General features: G+C 37.7%; 2 protein-coding genes across 2 annotated transcripts; one reads left to right on the top strand and one right to left on the bottom strand.

Annotated features, from left to right (window-relative positions):
- The first annotated feature begins 29 nt into the window (after positions 1–29).
- On the top strand, positions 30–4,200 carry LOC110373486 (putative defense protein 3). The gene is made up of 3 exons (XM_021330776.3): positions 30–349; positions 1,696–1,906; positions 3,932–4,200. Exons 1-3 carry the CDS (start codon positions 154–156, stop codon positions 4,020–4,022), a joined length of 498 nt encoding a protein of 165 aa, XP_021186451.3. The 5' UTR covers positions 30–153; the 3' UTR covers positions 4,023–4,200.
- Positions 4,172–20,324, bottom strand: LOC110373461 (tubulin-specific chaperone D). Its single transcript, XM_064037100.1, has 18 exons — positions 19,789–20,324; positions 19,453–19,612; positions 18,946–19,072; positions 18,470–18,720; positions 18,035–18,186; positions 17,534–17,741; positions 16,426–16,661; positions 15,682–15,951; positions 14,896–15,034; positions 14,364–14,546; positions 13,842–14,078; positions 13,237–13,512; positions 10,301–10,460; positions 8,771–9,026; positions 8,235–8,403; positions 7,691–7,830; positions 6,549–6,704; positions 4,172–5,167 (listed from the first exon to the last, which is right to left on the bottom strand). The coding sequence occupies exons 1-18, from the start codon at positions 20,146–20,148 to the stop codon at positions 5,042–5,044; spliced, it is 3,606 nt and encodes a 1,201-aa protein (XP_063893170.1). The 5' UTR covers positions 20,149–20,324; the 3' UTR covers positions 4,172–5,041.
- Positions 20,325–20,343: the final 19 nt, after the last annotated feature.

The following is a 20,343-nucleotide window of genomic DNA, read 5'->3' as shown; positions in this document are numbered from 1 at the left end:
CTACGAGCAAAGCCAAACATTAATTGATCTATCAACTTGTACAAAGATCTAGATCCTTTCGAAGGGGGCTTACAAAACTGAGTGCGGCAACTTACTCCCGCACAGTCGAGCGCGAGATCTGTTACCTTTCAAATCAAACTTACCGTTGCCGAAATGTTAAAGTTTCTCGTAGGGTTAACGTTGTGTTGGCTCGTGCAAAGTTTCCCGGACGGGGCACCCATAGACACGTGTGTGAAGAACCGTGCTAATCAGCCTAATCATGGACAACACAGGACGCAACCCTTGTCCAGTCTACCGTACAGGGTCACGGCATCAGCTTTGGGTTACGGTCCAAATACTCCGGTCACAGGTAAGGACATAAATAATTTCTTATTATTGTTTTTATTCTTTAGGTATTTAAGTTTACTTATCTAAAGATGTCTCGAACAGATATTACTCATAACTTGGTGTCATTAATGTAGGTATAAGTACCTTTTTGTTATAATTTTAATGTTTGTTGATTTACCCATTTCTCGATTGTTATAACTGTAACGAAACGATATGAGAATTTTGGGGACTAAGAATCGGCCTTCTACTTGATTACATGAACTAGGGCCAGAAGGTATTCTAATTTTCGTACCCAAAGCATTTGGTGTTTATCCGTCACAATGTGTCATTGGTCCTTTCATAATACACACATCATCTATGTTCAACCAACAGCTTTTAGACAGGATAACGGTTGGGAAATTTATATAGCCACACTTTTTCCAACAAGATTTCGAATTTAATAACAAAGAAGCCAATGACGAATTTAGCATTGCAAAAGAAACCAAACTTTCATTCATGATTTTATTTATTTTTTATATAAATCTTTCTTGGCGTTGCACAACCACAGTCAACAACTCCAGCTACCTATCATTAATCATGATGATGGTCAAACTATTTTTGCAAGATATTAATTTTAGTTGCAAATTAACAGACACATCAAGATCAAGCGATAAAAGCAGTATAAAGTAGCATTCATTGATAAAATCTACCGGTGTGCAGCGAGTGCGTAATACACACAAGTTCGATTACGCAAGCAGTATGAGTATGGCATTGTAGGTCAGGCAACTTATGGTGGTAAGACCGGTTCGCTCCCAAAGATATGGGGTAACCGGATAAGACCTTGAAAAAAACAATAAATCAACATTTTGACAGCTGCGGAATAGAAAGGATGGGGATGGAAGACAAAACTCGACAAGTTTTTTTGTTTTTTTTTTGTCCCGGTTAGCAAATGTGCAGCCGCAAGAACTTAAGTATGTACAGATTACTAAATAATAACTCACGAGCAGATACTCAATTTGTGGTCAAGTAAAAGTAAATAAGTCCGAAAGCTGAAAATTTTTCCTGTTGAGTGAAATGCGAATGGAACGGTAGAATTATCGATTTGCTAATGGCTTCTATCTTAGTGCGTGAGTCACAACTGCGTATTAAGGCCGGGGCATACAAAGCCGGACAATGTGTCTACAACCGACGAAAACCGTATACACTATCTGGTAAATGTAATCATGACTGCGACTCTTCCCTTCCTTAATTTTTTTTTTCTTTATAATTAAATATTTCTTCTGAAAAATTTCAGTAAGTGACAGTTGGACCCATCTAAAAAGGCCCAATTAATTCCCAACCCTTGCAACAAACTATTCAAATACTTCACGATACTATTCAACATTTCAGTGACAATAGAAGGCTCAGAGCCGTTCAAAGGGTTCTTCATTCAAGCGCGGTCAGTGGAGCACGACAACTGGATCGGTGCGTGGGAACCGGCGCCCAACACGACCATACATCCAGAATGTTCTTCCATCACGCATGGAGATCCCGAGTTCAAGTCTAGAGCAACTCTACTGTGGAGAGCACCCCCTGATGGCCATGGAAGGGTCTATTTTACGTAAGTTTATAGATATTAATTCTAGGATATAGCTTTATTCGAAGATATTTTATAAGATTCAGAGGCGTAATGGATGGTGTACCTACTACGTGTTTCGGATTCGCTTAAGGCAGAATTCCGTGGGTCGCGGCTGACGCAGCCGCGCGCGGCTTACGACAGTCGTCGGCCGCGCGCGACAATAGTCAACATATGAAAATGTATGGCACCGCTGCCGAGGCTCGCGACAGTCGCGCGCGGCCGACGAATTTCGTGAGCCGCGCGCGGCATTGTGTTGAAATTAGTAGATTTTGTTCGTCCGTTTCCTCTAGTCGAAGTGCTAATTGATATCCTTGAAGAAGAAGAGGATGACGTGTTGCTGTGGCTGTATTATGAAAATAGATTACCAATCTACCCTATCTTTAAAAAGTAGAAATGATGAAGGATACTACCAAATACTGATTCAAAAGCATTTGTATTGTAATGAAAACAAAAGGAAGTTTTGCCGACTAAATAAAAAACAATTCAATTCTGGTTTTACTAAAATTCTATAGATGTTATTAAGCGCTAGACCATGTTGAGATGCATACGGCCGCGCGCGGCTCACGAAATTCGTCGGCCGCGCGCGACTGTCGCGAGCCTCGGCAGCGGTGCCATACATTTTCATATGTTGACTATTGTCGCGCGCGGCCGACGACTGTCGTAAGCCGCGCGCGGCTGTCGTAGCCGCTATCCTCGGAATTCTACCTTTACTTACAATAATTAAATTTTCGATGATGATAGTTTATTAAGGTATTTTTTCTTAGTTTGTTCTAAGTATGGCAATGTGCAATATTTAGGGATGCAGTTTTTGGATAAAATATGGCGTCGTTAAATGCATGTACGCAGTGCAATAAGTAGGTCTTGCTAAGTATGCTCTTCCTTGCGTTGACATTTGATGAAGTTAAAAGTAATTTCAATGTAATTTATGTAAATTTTCAGTTAATGTCTGTAATTTAAGTTAAATATTTCGCAATGCTCACTGCTTAGCGTAATTATAACTGTCAATCTAATTCAAACGAGTTAATCGATGTAGTAAATCGGCTCCCATACTTGGGTTTTGGGCCAAAGCGTGATAATGAGGTTGTCGACCCGTGCCCTACCAGCACTCCTTTCACTGCACATACATATGTCCCACTTGCGTAACATCAATGAGCCGTCATGATCATTTAACGTGAACTGACCTTAAGATAAACCCGGCTACGTCGGATGTGTATCAATCGAGAATGATCATACGTATCAGTTAAAGCGCAGACATAATTAGCCTTGAAATAATATTATGAAGTGATTGCGATGTCGGACATCCAGTGACTTGCGCGTTTTTTTATAACGACCATGTTTTGATACTCCGTTTTGCAATCATTTATTGGTCATTAATCAGCAATATTTTTGCTGCTATTGAAACGTACCTTGGGTGTTTCACAAGCTTTCAGCGAGCGTGATAACCCGGAGATGATTGTAAAACCAGATTCATCATGTTTGATTTTAGTGTAATAGGTCAACATTTAATCGTGCGAATATGAAAATTTTGTTCTGTTGTGCACAGCCAACATCTTATTTGGATTGCTTTATGCAAATGACTAGGTATTCTGATTATTTATATTGTATAACTATTTTGCCCAATGCACTCATATTAGCAAGTGAAGCCATAGTCGGCTATTCTAAGGAAGACAATAGAGAGACAAGTACATTATTTACACATGTTATGCACGGATATGAAGATGATCAAGACGATGGAACTATTTCTGTGATTCCGTGTCTCAATATATACTTACTTTTTTGGAGTTGTAACAGTACCAGTATATGGAAGAATTCTGTCTAATATAGTAAACAGCTAGATTTATGGTTGTTCTATTTTTAAGTATTATCTCACCCTAAGTCAGTCGTGCTGCCACATGTAATCTGACCGATATAGAATAAACATAATTTACATACTGCAAACTGATTCCACATTTTCCTTATATGACTTGCAAGTGTATTTACAATAAACATAATTATGTCTGTTTTCAGGGGGACAGTTTTGAAGAACTACGGAACTTTTTGGTCGAACCTCATTGCCGAGGCACCACAAGACCCGTCACAACTTCAAATACTTGGGTGAAGTGATAGAAGGCAGACGAGCAACATATCGTCAAATGATTTCTAAAATTTTCTTTTTTTAATCAATTGATATTGCTTTAAAAAGTGTTGCTTTTAAAATTTATAATCGTATTATGGTAGGCTAAAAATAATTGTAAATAAAACTAAATATAAATAAATAGATAAGTATATTAGTATTACATTGAGTAACATAAATGCATCATTTCATATCAAGATCAACTAATACATTTGTGTGAGAATCTCGCAGTTATCACAATTAGCAAAACGTGTTCAAATCATTATCTGGCAACGTGTTAAAACATCATTAAAGTGTCAAATGTCGTTTCTGATAAGCTGTATAAAAATATGAATCTCATATTTCTGTAAAGGTACGTTTTCACCAGCAGAGTCAACAATCCTTGGAACATCTTTACAAAATTTCCAACAGTCTTATTCGTGAATTACATTCTTATCGACCACAATAAATATGTCATGATGGCGGACATCACATTTCATCATGAGCATTATCAGCTTTTACAAGTTTAAACATCTCAAACAAACGCACATTTCAAACGAACATTCGTTCACACATCATAATTCCCAACAACACAGCTCGCGCAGTAAAACCGTACCTTAACACAGAAGTTCATAGCACGATATATTATCACATTAGCAAGTAAATATAATTATCTTCAGCAGTAAAAAAGTGAATAATATGCAGCAACTGAAACAGCTGCTAACAAATCTATTATAATTAGAGACCGAATTAAATACTGGTGGAAACACTAGTTCAATAAATGAGTAAAATTATTAGGCGTTTAAATAATAATTAAATTTAGTTCAGCAAATCAACTTTCGAAGTAATTCCGAACATTTTACAAAACAAGCAAGAAATTAAAAGAATACTGTTATAGAGATACAACCTATAATCACAACGAATTATTCTCACCGAATAGTAAATAATTCGGTCTTTAACAATTCAATAGACTAAAGCTAATCATTATCAAGCGTTAGTATTGGAGCCTATTCCATTTACTCAATTTACGCGCCTGCCTTTTGTTTTAAGACAGGCCTCTTGATGTCCATAAGATCGCATAGATCATTCCTTATGGGCCTTAGCTCTGAAACTTCTTGCTCCCAGTCTGTTTCAGCCAGAATCGACATTACCTGGTGGAAAAGAAAGGAAAGAAGTAATTTTAATTAATTTAATTTGTAAGATTAATCGTCCGTAGGTAAGCGACCGAAGGTGGCTGTAGGTGACCATGGTACCTATTAGGATCTTTACTTTTCGTAAATAAGTAGTTTCTTTCGGTATTAAAAAGGAACATAGTGTTAAAAAAAACAATTCAAGAATCCACAAAACCAATGTTGGCAGTGAACAGTGAACTTGACAGTAAACACTCCTTTCATATGACCCTGTTTCTTGCAGTTCAAGAGTTGTTTGGTATAAAACCTCATTAACAAAATGCTGAATCATAAAGAAGCCATCTTTATCGGCAGACATTCACCCGTTACGTAACTTATGTAAATATTATACGCAATTCATATCGTGATTACGTGAACGAAAAAAATATATCTACAAAAACAATGTGCCATTTTTTTATGTTAACCTTTTGACTGTAAACGATAGGTATTTCGAAAGTATCAAAATATTATTGTCTTGTTATCTCAGTACTTTGGCCACGTTTTATTGTACCTATCACATGCTAACTAATGGTTTCTTTAGCCTTAAAGAAATGCAGAAGATAATAACCTAGTGACCATGAAAAAGGTTCTTCCCGTACCCGATAAAAGATCCTCATGCACCCTGCACTTATTTTATGAATTACGACCTATACTTGGAAGACTCACTTTCTTTTTTATAAAATTGTCCGTGCTGATTTTCAATCTCCTTTGAATACATGACGAACCTTATTAAAAAATAATTAAGTCATTTCCAGCTTCATTCATATGAAAGATTTTGCAAATGTAGAGTGGATACTGGAGTTCTGCGAAAAACTATTACGGAATGGCACCGCGCCAAAAGAACAACTTGCTCCAGTTTACTGCAGTTTTCAAGGTCTAGAGTTAACGTTCAAGAAATTGATACCTATGTACACGAACAATAATATTGTATGATGATAACGAAAGATTTTAAAAAATATATATTCTTAGCTCTAAAAAAATATTTTTATAAACTCACTCAAAATATTAATTTGCTTGTTAGGTAGTAAATCACAGAATAGAATTCAATGTTGCTTCAAAAAAAAAAGAATTCTTTGTAAATTCTAATGGTAGCTGGTAGCAGGTAATGTTAGTCGTAACATTAACTAAAAAGTTTTTCATTACGTATCAAACGATCATTGATAACTTATATTATTAATGAACTGTTCTTAATTATTTTTCTGGTACTCTGGCACAAACCTACTTCAGGCACCGGTCTCTCACAAAGTTCACAATCCTGAACTACTAAATTCTATTCTAGGCATGTACTTAAACTTGTATATGAAATTGAAACTTGTAGAGAGTAACCAATAACCAAATAAATGATATTTTTCCACGATCTTACCTGATCGATATTATCCTGCGGCACTGAGCACACGTCGCCGTACAACGTGAGCGCTTCATACAGTCTCGCGGCGGCGCAGCGACGCACGTAGCGGTCGGCGTAACACAGGTAGATCACTAGTTGTCCTAGAGATCGGCTGCAAACTACTCCTCCCACCTGGGAAAATTGGTGGTATATTCGTTTTTGTATTATTCAGGCCCTGATTTATATATAAAAAACCGGATACATAACTAAATGTTCGTATGTGTGAGGTTTGATCTTTATTGTAATTCTCGAACTTCGTTTGTTTATTTTCGCGTACTGAAAATAATAGTCGTGACAAGGGACTACTAACTAGCAATATGTAAGACATTCTTATAGAGGAAAAACCTTTTTTTTTAAAGTATTTTACCTTGGTCTCAGGGATTGAAAGTTTTGTCAAGTTCTATCTAAAACAGCTTATTTCGATGTACAATTTTACAGCTTAAATTTTAAGACAGTCGAAGCGAGAAAGCTGGTACGACTTTCGCGACCGGTGGTTGATATAATACTAATTATATTTTAGAACAGATTTTGATTGATGCCAGCATTCGCTAGGTAGGCAGATTTGTGAATTAGAATCACATCCAATATCAAGAACAAGAAATGATTTAGGTAATAATATATTTTTTTGTAATAAGTCCCCGTAGACATATTGCCGTCGCATTATCAAAGCAAATGGTCCATACCGCAATAAATTGCGAACTTTATGGGTCAATCGACAATTTGGCGAAAGATATCCGGGGCTGGCACGTTATCGAACACGCGCTTGATTAAGCAATAAGCGTGCTTTAATTATTGTCCAGTCATGTTTCATTAAAATTGAAGGGTTCATAAAAAATTGGTCTCTGACCGTGACCCAGTTATCTAGAGAGAACTATGAATAATCATTGAAAGTTTGTACATGTAAAATTACAGAATGGATTTTGATGAAACTTTACAGTAAAATAGCTTATGTAGAATAACTTTTCGATTGTTGTTTATCAGGATGCGGGATGCGACTTCCTCAGGTATAAAACCCTATAAACACTCGGTTGTATTATATTATAGCTTATACATCAGAATACCATAAGGGATATTTTTATTCTGGTGCCGGAATTAATTTCTGATTAACGATTAATTACCTGGATTAATTGACACAAAACGTTGATGGAATCCAGGAGTTTGTAAATATTCTTCCCTCCTCTCAGTTCCAATTGTAGATGCTTCAGTATGTCCATAGCAAAGGTAGACTCCGGGTCATCCAGTATTGGCGAAATGGACCCTAGAAATATAATGATTTCCATTAGCCGAGTAAGGAAACATGGTAATTTTATGCGGAGCTAGTTTATTCAAAACTCGAAACTCACAATTTGAAAATGTATTTTCTGTTGGGAAGCTATAGCTCCCAAACTGACAAAGTCTATATTATTACAGAAAGTAGTTTCCATTTGATGCGGATCAAACCGCAGGAAACAGCTAGTTTTTACTACAGCCAAGACTAATATATTTTATACTAGCTGACCCAACACACTTCGCATCGTTTAAACCTTCCCTGGACCTTTACGATCATTTTAAAACAAAAATTAACCAAATCGGTCCAGCCATTCTCGAGTTTTAGTGAGACTAACGAACAGCAATTCATTTTTATATAAGAGAAGAAGAAGATAGAGTAATAATTATTCTTACCCGAACTCAGCAGTCTATCTAAGAAGTTAAATATAGGTCCAGTAATTCTCTTGACGTGCAAATTGTCAGCGAACACTTTGATGATGGTGTCGCATATAGAAGTAAGCATCACTTTGTCAGTGTGTAGAGTATTTAGGTATGAGTAGAGAGACTGTGTTGTATGTTTAACCTGTGGACAAAATTATTAAGTCAGCCATACAAAAAGTTACAAAATATATACCTATGGCCTATGAATTTGAACTGGAGTCGTAAGACGACATTAACAAAGTTATTAGTAAACCAAAAATAGGGGCAGTTATTTCGATAGAAAAGCAAGGGGAATTTGATCGAATATGATAGTAAATAATATACTAACTGCTACTATATAATATAGATAAGTAAATTAAAAAAGGTAGATTGCAACCATTTAAATATAACCAAACCAAAACGAGTTGTTAAATCGCTGAGTTGACTAATGCCAATTTCACGACTGCTTATCGTTATACTTAGTTAAATGGTGCAACACACCCTAAAAAAAAACAACTTCCGATACATACCAAACTCTCAGTGAGCTCCCCACCGCTGACGATGAGCCCTTTAATAACGCTGTACCTATAGTCCGGGTACGTTAACAACTGCACGAATCTCGGCATAGTATGTCCCGGGAACAACCACAGCACTACGTTAGAGTTCTCGCTGGTAGCTGTGAGTTCAATATCGTCGGTGTCCTTAGTGGGTTTGAGTTCTACTTCCTCGCAAGGAAATATGCGTTTTAGGGCGTCGTGGTGAGGGATGTTTGAAATTGGTGGGTCGCTGGAAAGTGAAATGTTTTGCAGTTAGTCTTGATAGTCATAATGTGAGGTAACTTGGGAAGAGTAAAGTTTACGAGAAGAGGGTACGAAATGATTCAATGTGTCCTGTATCTCCGCAAACCAAACATAATGGATACGTCGTGATCGACTGGAGCACGCTCGGAGCACGGCGGAGCGCTGTGGAAGCGGTTTTTTGCGCGAACTCAAAGGGGAGCGCAGTTTGTTCACTGATGTTGCAGTCAAGTGTGTACACTGTACATGTTCACGTTCGCGGAGCACACAGTGTTCGCAAACCGCGGCGAACCTAAGTGGATACCCGGCTTTACAGAAAGGTGGAACTTAAAGGCCAGACTGAAAGATAGATCACAGTGGGGGCAATTGGTGTATAGGGATATAGTAACATCGTTGAATTTTTATAAACGGTGTCTAAGAATTTTTTTTGATGAAAGGAGATTGGGCAAGAATGTATGAAGTTTGGTCCAAATGTCCACCACGAACGAGACCTATATAATTAAATAGTCCACTTAATTTAGAGCAACTGAACAGCAACAGAAATTTCACTAAGAAAGTAAAAAAAAAACAATGCCAAAAAAAGGTTATAGCCAAAAATGTATTCTTAATTTTCGGTAGTTTTTGTATGTTATCATTATTATTTTTTATTTTATTCCACTTCCATTTGCGCACTTTATCTAAAACTAAGATGAGTAAGACACATTTGCATATAAACAGCCCATTTTTTTTGCCCAATGGATGTACAAATCACTAACCAATTGAGGCGCCAGAAGTGCTTGAATATACTGAGCGGTACCTGGATCTAAGAAAGTTCGATGTGACTGGTGGTGTCTTCTCTCTAATAATGAACAATTATATTTTGTCAGAAGTCACAAAAAGTACGAAAATCGAACAACCGAAAATTAAATGAAAAACTAAATTGAAAAAATCTATAAAATGTTTTATTTGATTTTGCTATAACTTTTTTCCGGCATTATATTTTTTTTTACTTTCATAACAAAAAATGTTCTATATTTAACGGGCTATCTAGCCATATAGGTCTCGTTCGTGGTGGGCATTTGGACCGGAATCGCCCATTATCCTTTGACAGAAAAACACCATTCAATACGATGGAAGTGAAGATTGCGATATAAGCTGCAAGCACATGATTCGACCTGATACATTTACTTTTACTATTTGGCAAACGCAATATTTATCCAATATCGAACAGACTGATTATAAATTATAATGAACCTAAAATAATAACATTCCTGTAACACTTACTTGTAAATCAAAGACGTGAATATCCTGCCGGCATGTGCTCTAGTGCGGTCTATCTTCTCTACCGCCTGCTGCGCCACTCCACACATGATCTCACGCACTACTTGCGGCGAGTTTAGGTGAGGAGCTTCTACGGCGCATTGTCGACAGATTGACAGAAGGCCTGAGAAGATAGTTTATAAATATTGAATGTAATTTTTACATTGTATAGACTGAGGTGCCACTGGCTATTAGAAGTTGAATCCCAAAATATATAACTGGAATACCTAGAGAAAATTAACAAGGCTTGAATAATAATGCTTACTAATTATTTTATGTGTAAAACAACATAAAAACAGATCTACGTCGTGTGGTGTTGCATTTACACATTTCGGACCTACAGTTAACCCCTTACATTAAGGGTGGTTTAATGAAATAGGGAAGCCGCAGCAAAAAAAAACTGGGAGGGGGAGTACTCAGGGATGGGGGGGGAGAGATAATGTAGGTAATTTCTCAGTCCACCTTTTAGCACTGACTGAGAAACTGATAGTTTGAACATGTTTTCTCGAGGAATTCGGCAGATTATTAATATCTATAAAACTTTATTATATTTAGTTAGGTATATTAACTACTAGAATCTGAGAAAACTTGGCACATAGAAACAATACATTTTAAGTATTTAATTTACAACGGCCTGTTAGCCATTGATATTTATCGTAGGTATTTATCCGTCAGGACGTTAGTTATTTTAATATAGACGTAATATTGGTAGGTAATTCACCCGAGAGGCGTGCCCGGCCCGAGTTTTATAACACGTTTTTATTCTCAAAACTTAACTTAAACGCGAGGATTAGACATGGGTAGTTCGCGAACGATTGAAGGAAATGGACTACTTCACTTCCGAAAATAAACGTATCATTCCTTCACTACTCCTTCGAATGTGTCTCTACTTCATTTAGTTCACTACTTCAGGATCCTTCCATAGATCGGATCGGCTACATATTTCGATTTTTAAATACGCCAACCTAAACTAAAATATATCTAAATTACTTTAAAGCTACATAATTTTGTGTTTATTAATATTTTCACGGTTGATAGTCCTAAGCCTGCATAAAGTATGAAGGAAAATCAAGATATCGAGATAAAAAACCGGCCAAGTGCGAGTCGGACTCGTGCACGAAGGGTTCCGTAAATTACAGTTAAATCAACCTATCTCAAAAACTATAAGAGATACTTTGATCAAACCAAAAATCGTTGAAAGAGTTAATTAGCATGCATCACCTCTATTTTTTTTAGAATTTTATACCCCGTAGTTATAAAAATAGAGGGGGGGGGACATACTTTTTACGACTTTGAGAGCTGATATCTCAAAAACCGTTCACTTTAAGAAAAATGTTTTTTAGAAAACTTTATATCATTTTAAAAGACCTTTCCATTGATACCCCACACGGGTATGTACATCGAAAAAAAAAATTTCATCCCTCAGTTACATGTATGGGGGGCCCCACCCCCAATTCTTTTTTTTACTATTTAGTGTCATATTTTTGTAGCGGTTCATACAACACATATTCCCATCAAATTTCATCACTGTAGTACTTATAGTTTCCGAGTAAATCGGCTGTGACAGACGGACAGACGGACAGACGGACAGACGGACATGACGAAACTATAAGGGTTCCGTTTTTGCCATTTTGGCTACGGAACCCTAAAAAATCAAGTGATTCATTCGTCGTTACTTATCCCTCACACTATAGATTGATTCGTTTTGATTTACTGAACTAAATGAGTAGACTACGATTATGTTTCCTAAGAGCTAGGTGACTCATTGACTCGTTCAGATTTGGTGAACTAAATGAAGTACTGAAGTAAATGAGTGGACTACTTCGTTGAGCGAAAAGAACTACTTCATTCATTTCTTTTCAATGACACATTTTGCGCATGTCTAGCGAGGATTAGTAGGGAGTAGTGATACTGCCAACTACTTAAATAATACATTTATATACCTACTTGGAGAATTCAAAAAATATAAATTCCCAACTAGGGTCATTAAATCGCGGAGAATCTTAACACCGCGATTCAGGATTTGCATAAAAATGCACAACGCCATCTATGTTGACATAATGTAACTAAAAAACTTAAACTAACATAAAATATTGTACACACACGAACTATGTTATTTCCAAATGATACACTAATAAATTCAATTAAGTAATACAAAGAACAAATTGTTAATGGTATTATCTAAAACAAAATAAGAACAATGAGAGTGAATTTGTCTGATTTGTTTGTTTACATATTTGAGAGCTCGCGCGTAGACAGATATAGCTACTCTACTCTTGACGCGTTCTTTCTCGTTCACTCGCGAGTTTTGATTGGCGGAACCCGCTCCGTGAGCCGGCTTACCGCGTGCCCATATGCCGCGAACATCGCCCGGCGCGGCGTGGATGACGTCACGCAAGCGTAGTTTTGTATGGAGGAGGAAGCCGCGGCTTGTTTAGTAGGAGCAAAATGTTTCAAGTAATTTATAGACAATTTTTTTTACGGTGGTAGGCGTTTTGTTATACCTACATATTTAGATTGTGTGGTTTAAATGATTATATTAATTATACCTATACCTATATTATAGCTTATACCTATGCTTCTTTCTTGAAATTCGAAAGGGAAGCCGATGGGAATCGGCTTATAAGGACGCCTCGCCACTGGTGTGTTGCACAATGTTATAATGATACCAAACCATAACTAATCGATTGCTTGTCGCTGAGTGAAATCGCCGATTTGACAGTTGATTATGCTTTATGGTTATCGTTATGGTTAAATGGTGTAACTCACCCAAAGAAAAATCACAATAGTTTAGGTAATAACAAGTAAACACCATTGGGAAATACCTCCCACAATTATAGCAATCAATTACACAACCAAAACCTAAACTCTCAAAAAAAGTTTGCCACTTAGTCACTAACCTGTCATGCTAGCTTCTCTGACCCAAGCGCCAATATCTCCTCTCATATCAATAGTATACTCCGACAAACTATCCAACAGGGCCGCTACAATGTCCCCCACATAATCCTCCACGCCGCCAACTATCCCTTGCGTTTGACATACTTCTGTAAGCCCTACGACGGCGTCGCGACGCCCTTCGGCCCATTTCTGGGTCCCTTCAGTCAGTTTGGTGCAGTCGATCAAAGATTGGATGACGGCTGGTAGATGTTCTGTTAGAACGAATTTTGGGAGGGAACCTGGAATTGAATGTTTAAGTTTTAAATATTTAGATTGTTTGTGGTTTATGTGTAGAGAAACTGGCAAAAGCAAACCTTATTTGCGAAATAAATGATTTTGATTTGATTAGATATACCTAATATCAGAAATACAAAAAATAAACAGAGCCAAAAACACTAGGATCAAAATATTTCTAATTTATTGAATTGTATTTTTTATTTAATTTCGCATTTTTGCTGATAGCATACATAAAGCCAGCCTTTTAAAAAATAGTTTAAATTTTTTTTTACTCTCACCCATTCAAATATTTTTTAACGATAATAAAAATTAATCTTTTCATATAACTCACCAACAGCTCTTGCATAGCCCATCCTCAACACAAGTCCATTGACACCGGTATTGCTCAACTGTTCGCAGTACTTATCCATCAAATGCTTGCGTTTCTCCTTAGCCGTCACTTCGCCGTACTTGAGGTCATCATCACGTAGGTACTGGTCGAATACCAGAGGTAGGGCGTAGATGGCCTTCTCTCGAATAGCTTGGACTTCGTGGGATAGACACTCTTCGATAAGACTGAGCCATTCATCTAGAATTAATGATAATAATCAAATCAAAGAAGTTGAAGAAATTAATTTAATGTGGATTATGTTATGTAAATGCAGCCATAGTGTGAAAGGTGTAGTCAATTAATATTTGGATAAATAGCAAACAAAATTCTTGAATACATTGATGTACAATTTTTGATCCAAAGATAGTCTAGATCCGAGTATGAGGCAGTACATAAGCTAGTTTTTATCCGGGTACGGTACGTAGTTCCCTCAGAACTGCGGCTAAAATATAGTAACAAATATTGGAAGAAAATTTTAATTACCAATAATAGGATGTCCATGATAAGGCGCAGCAGCGAGTGAAAGCGAGGCGATGCACTGGCAGCACGCCTGCCGCATCAGCTCGCCGCCCAGCCCGCGGAACTGCTGCCGGGAACGTAGCGACGCCACCAGGTTGCGTACCGATATAGATACCTGTTCCGATATTAGCGAGTCCGCGGTATTGCCTAGAAGAGAATATAAAGTTAAATCATTTAACAATTTCTGAATGTCAATGCTAGAAAGAATAGGATATTTATAAAGTAAGGCACAAAAGTAGACTGTTGTTGGTCCGTTTTGAAGAGTTACTAAGGGCACAATTACTTTTGATTGTAAATCTTTTCAAAAATAAGGCATAAGAAATTTTATGGTTTCAACATAGTAAATACTTTCCATCTAATCCAACACTTCTTTAAAATTAGATAATTTAAGAATGATAAATGGGCCATAAGTAGGGCCAAATTTTTAATAGGATTATTAGTCATTCGCATCATTCCAAATAAATAACCAAAGACTACTTTCTCATAGTTCTTATACCGTTAGGCAGCGTAGATTGAGACAGTGCGTAAATAGCTTCCCCGATAGCTAGGATGGCGCCATGACGCACGTTCAGGTCAATGGACTCTGTCTTCTTCACCAGTTTCGGCAGTACCACGGTCGCAACGTAATCTGGAATCTACGAAAAAAGAAAAATATGAAAGATTGATAGAGGAAAATAGTAATTTTTCCTTGAAATTCGGTTCTGCGTGACAAGCCCTAAACTTTGTGACATGAAGGTTCAGGGCAGCAGCTAATACTAGTTAAGCTAATGTGCTATAAGTCGCCAAGTTATATGTTTAAAATGATTATGAACACTGGCATGCCATTTAGGTAAGGGTTCAGACAAAATGAAATCGACAAACCAACTTACTTCCCGCATCCTTAAGTTCAAAGATTTTCAAAAAATGGTGAATGGCTTGTACAAAACAAGGGCACAGTAGTACGGGTCAAACATCAATAAGAAGATATTAATAAAATAAATAAAAACAAAATTAAAACATAACTAATCCTACTTAACCTAAGTAGCACAGAAAACGAACTGTGTCAAATTGTCAAGGAATCATTTTGATGTTCTAAATTTGAAAATAATCATACAGCATTTTGTAGATGGCCTGTTCAAGAGAAGATAAACTTCTTGCATGAAACTTTTTTTTAACTCTTTGGAATAGAGGGCAAGTTTATGATTTTTTCATACTTTCGGTGCAAAGTGAAGTATATACGAGAGCATAGAGCAACATTCTCTAGCTAAAATGGCCTTAAATAGCACATAAATTATATACAAACCTTATAGGTGAGTTTATGAAGCGCTTTAGCAGCGATTTCCCTGATCGCACAATCCCAGTGTTCCACCTTAAGGTCCACCAGATGATCTATAAGTGGTTGCGTATATTCTGGATACGCAGCTACTTGGGAAGCTATGACTAGGTAGGCGTTGTTTCTTGGCCCTACGGACTGGAAGTCGGCGGTGGTTAGAATGTCTATGCCGTGGGGAAACATGCCGTGACGGCCGACGTTCTCTTGGTAAGCTGCTGAAGCTGCGCGACGGCAGTTGATCTGTAATGGAATAGGTGGTTTTTGTTTTGAGTTTGGAATTTTTTAGGTTTAATTAGGTATTAGGATATCTTTCTGTTTTTGTCAATTTGAGTAGTTTTGGAAAAGTGAATAATTAATTTTGGAATAGATTACATGTTTGGGCAGAGAGATTGTTTCAATTATTTAAGGCGTTTTAGCACAGTATAGGCTAAATGAATTGAAGGAATAAATTATCCATTAAAAATAATTGAAAAAAAAAAGTGAAAAGTTAAAGAATTGTAATTGTTATTTACTACTAAAAATAATCTTAACATTATTTTATTTTTAAATGAGTGTGCGTGTGTGTGTTTTATATTTCTATATAAAAAAATGAAAGAGGTAGGTATACATTATTGGCACGGCACGGCGTAGCTTTAACCTAGCGATTAATTTGCAGCTATCTAACAAGAGGCGTGATCCGCACAGTGCCGTTCATGTATTCAATGACCACAGTACCTCTCTATCAAAACAAGCAGTAGTGATGAGCGCATGCGCGAGTGCAGTGGCATGCGGCGCCAGTGCCCGCGCGTCGTAGGCCCGCGCGAAGGCCCACGCCGCGTGGCACGCCGCGTCCCGCGCCGCGCGCCCGCCGCCCGCGCCCAGCGACGCGCGCGGCTCGTCGCGACGTAAAGCGGACACCACGCTAGCGATACCCGCGCCCACCTGCGCCGGGGATAGTAGCCCGCGACGTGCTGCGGAACATTAGCATTACTAGCTATACATATTATAACACAAAGTATTAACGCCGCATGACACGTCTTCGACAACTACTATGACGTCACTCATCATTTCCCGAGCCTTTTCCCAACTATGTGAGGGTCGACTTCTAGTCAACCGGATGCAGCTGAGTACCTACCAGTACTTTACAAGCAGTAACTACCCTATCTGACCTCCTCGACCCAGTTACCCAGGCAACCCACAACAATACACGCAAAATAGGCAATAGAACTTTGAGTGAAAAATAAATTCGTCTATTATCGATAAAAAGTTACCATTCGACAATCATCATTATCGTAGATACAACACTGCACAAAAAAACAGTCAACATTATTTGTGAATTTGACATTTTGCAAGTAGTCTACGAGATTAAAAAACAGACTATAGGTAAGACTGGTTGTCAGACTTACTAGCTGCTAACTACCCATAAGGACAGCCGAAAAAAAAGTTTAACGTAGCATCCGAAACACAGTCATTGGTGTCCAAGATATACTTGGAAAGTACATACATATTTAGTTTGTTTTACAATATGAAGTAAAGTCCCCACGCCAAGTCACTCATAAAAAATTATCAAAAATATATGATAATGCCCTAAGTTCAACAGCCACGCGCTAATTGACCCACCCCTTCAGCAGCAACTATGACATCACTATAGAACTAATATTTACCAAGTTCAGCCAACGCCATACACCCTCCATGCCAAGCAGTCTCTCGTTCGTTATCGGCGAACAGCGAGAGCACACTGTCGCAGACATCGGCGGCGGCCAGCGCCGGCAGCCGGGCGCCGATGCGACCCACTCCCTTCGCCGCCGACCATCGCACATTATGACGTCACTATAGAACTTACCAAGTTCAGCTAACGCCATACAGCCGCCATGCCAGGCGGTCTCCCGCTCGTTGTCGGCGAACAGCGAGAGCACACTGTCGCAAACATCAGCTGCAGCCAGTGCCGGCAGTCGGGCGCCGATGCGACCCACTCCCTTCGCCGCCGACCATCGCACCACCGTGTCGTCGTCGCGGAGAGAACATAGTAGCAGTTCTACTACGTCTTCAACCTAGAAAAAAAAAGATCAATAAATGTGTATTAATTATAGTTAATTTTAGACTTCTGTCACTGCCACAACCTTAGAGAAAGATACAATAAATAAAAAGAGAGTTTAATGTTTTTGTACATGATCTGATCATTCATCATCTATGTGTATACTGCCCACACATATTACAGACTGGTAGCCTGGTTATAATTTAAATATCCATGAGATCAAAAATACGACCATCAACTTTGCATAAATTGAGTTAATGTTAACTTATTATGACAGAAACATTAACTATAATTTATTACATATCATACCTCTTGAGGAATATCCTGATCATCGTCATCGGGAGGCGAGGTGATGGGTTCGGTGTCCCCGGCAGCCGCCACGCCGCCCAGCGTCACGGCCAGCGAGCGGGAGCCGCGCGTGTAACGCCATGACACCACGCGTGGACGCAGGAATGTTAACCCTGGAGGATGATGAAAATTTAGATTTTATAGGGATAAGGACTATTAGATTTGTGGGCTTGTGAATAGATAAAATAAACTAAGTATTTTGTGAAATGGTAACTGATACAGTAACTAATAAAACTAAATAAAAAGAAGAGTAAAACTGTAAGAAATTGTGATGTCTAAGGCCACTATAATGTTTAGATTACAAATAAAAATCCAAGATTACGTCTGTGTTGATAAATAATGGCAGGTATGCTTAAGGTATATATAATTTTATTTATAGCAAAACTGACAACTTACCAATCCTTTGCACAATCTTCACCCCATACTTCCTAACAAGCATAGCCTTGTGGGACTGATAGTTTTGCTTAGTAACCCACGCTAGCAACTTGGGAGCGAGAGGCAGGAGATCATCTCTCTTGCCATGTTTCAGTACTGCGGCCACAGCAGCCAGTACTCCATAGTGAATGGATTCCTCTTCTTGTAGATTGGAATGTAGATCACAAGCCCAGTCGAAGAATGCACCCATGTATAGCTCTTTTACATCAGACCTGCAGGTGAAAGATACTTTTAAAATATGGGTTTTTGGATCCATAACTCATCTCCATTGAATTTGGCGAAATTGTAAGGGAGACTCAATCGATAACTAAAAATCTAATTAGATCTAGATTCTAGATTATCTAGACTTAGGCAAGTAAGATGGTACTCTTGAGTAAGGCAATTTAGTAGTTTAATTTGAATTAATAAATATATGAATGGACAGTTGAAACATTTACCTGATAAGGAATTTGGAAGCTAAATAAGCACTGGCCTCAGCACATGAGTCTTTAGTCAGTGCATAGGTCTTACAAATATTGAAGATTCTTTCCATCACTGTCAACTTTTTTGAACCATCAGCAGCATCTACAATAATAAATAAAATTACTTTACTAGAAGAACAGGTAAAAACTTTCTCACAGAGTTGGCATTTATGGAAACCAGCATTGTACATAAGTTGCAGTTTAGCTCAAATATTTTGTTTCTCAATATGCCTCAAGTGATAGTGAAAATTATTTCTACAATACCAAAGAGCTGTATTATATTCAAGATGAATTCTGCTGAAAGAACCCAGGTAACTGGATTGAAAAGGTCAGATAGATAGTCAATCCATGTCAAACTATTTCTTATAACGTACCCAACATCTTGTAAGTTTTTCTTGTTACATTTAACTATAGTACAGTGATAATTATTTTAACAACATAGCTAGGCTACACGTTTAATTATATCTAAGTTAAAATATCCACCTGGTTGTCCAGGAGCGAACCCATCAAGCCGGCTCATGTGGAATGGTATGATCACTACAATAGAAAGCCACAGCAACAGAACAAATCTGCTCCTCCATGTCTCCTTGTCTTTTGGATCTTGAGCCTCCAGGAATGTCAGTACTGTTAAGAGATCTGAGACCTGGAATTTTAAACTTGTTAATTATAACTGTCTATGTAGCTGTAGTGTTGTGCAGTCTTGATACATTAATTGATGCCAAATAATATTAATAGCAACTTAAAGGATGTTAATTTACTTATGAATTTCAATGTTCCTTAAATATAAGTGCTTGAGTGGATGACATAAATATTACTTACCTCATGTGGGAGATGCCTTATAACAATCTTATACCCTCTTACTCTGATAATTTGATACATATAGTTGAACGTTGCATGCTTTAGCTCAACCGGCGAGTCTTTATCTTTAATGAGGCTCAGAAACTTGGACAACATCTTATCCAAGTGGGGATCAAGCAAGTGTGGTTGCTCATAGTATTGCTTTAAGATTCCGTAAAGTTTATCATATTCTACTTCCAAAGCTGGCGTGTTATATATATTTTTAACATTATCAATCATGTTTAACACATCCTCTACTTCAGAAAAGTGCTCTAACGCACATCCTAAGCCAATATTATCGCATTCGTCGTCCCGGTTCATATCACTATCGAGCCCGACCATTTTTCAGAGATGTTTTGAAAGATATTACTACAAAATATAAATCCCGGTAACTTCAAATAGTTATCGCCGTGGTTGGAACCTTATTTATCGTGGTAAATATTATTTCCCAACAACTTTAACCCATGGAATAAATCACAAAAACAATATTGACAAGGCGATGCTTTTGTTTGAAATTGACAATGACATGACCATCTG

This window comes from Helicoverpa armigera, chromosome 12 (assembly GCF_030705265.1).
Source record: "Helicoverpa armigera isolate CAAS_96S chromosome 12, ASM3070526v1, whole genome shotgun sequence".
Lineage (NCBI taxonomy): Eukaryota > Metazoa > Arthropoda > Insecta > Lepidoptera > Noctuidae > Helicoverpa > Helicoverpa armigera.
This window is presented reverse-complemented; position numbering and strand designations above follow the sequence as displayed.

Excerpts from the sequence above, each read along its gene's own strand:
- LOC110373486 (XM_021330776.3), top strand. The coding sequence starts at position 154 with ATGTTAAAGTTTCTCGTAGGGTTAACGTTGTGTTGGCTCGTGCAAAGT. Across the intron at positions 350-1,695 it reads TCCAAATACTCCGGTCACAG|TGACAATAGAAGGCTCAGAG; the intron begins GTAAGGACATAA and ends TCAACATTTCAG. Across the intron at positions 1,907-3,931 it reads CATGGAAGGGTCTATTTTAC|GGGGACAGTTTTGAAGAACT; the intron begins GTAAGTTTATAG and ends GTCTGTTTTCAG.
- LOC110373461 (XM_064037100.1), bottom strand. The coding sequence starts at position 20,148 with ATGGTCGGGCTCGATAGTGATATGAACCGGGACGACGAATGCGATAAT. Across the intron at positions 16,662-17,533 it reads TATGGCGTTAGCTGAACTTG|CACGTCGCGGGCTACTATCC; the intron begins GTAAGTTCTATA and ends AATGTTCCGCAG. Across the intron at positions 15,035-15,681 it reads TTCATAAACTCACCTATAAG|ATTCCAGATTACGTTGCGAC; the intron begins GTTTGTATATAA and ends CTTTTTTCGTAG.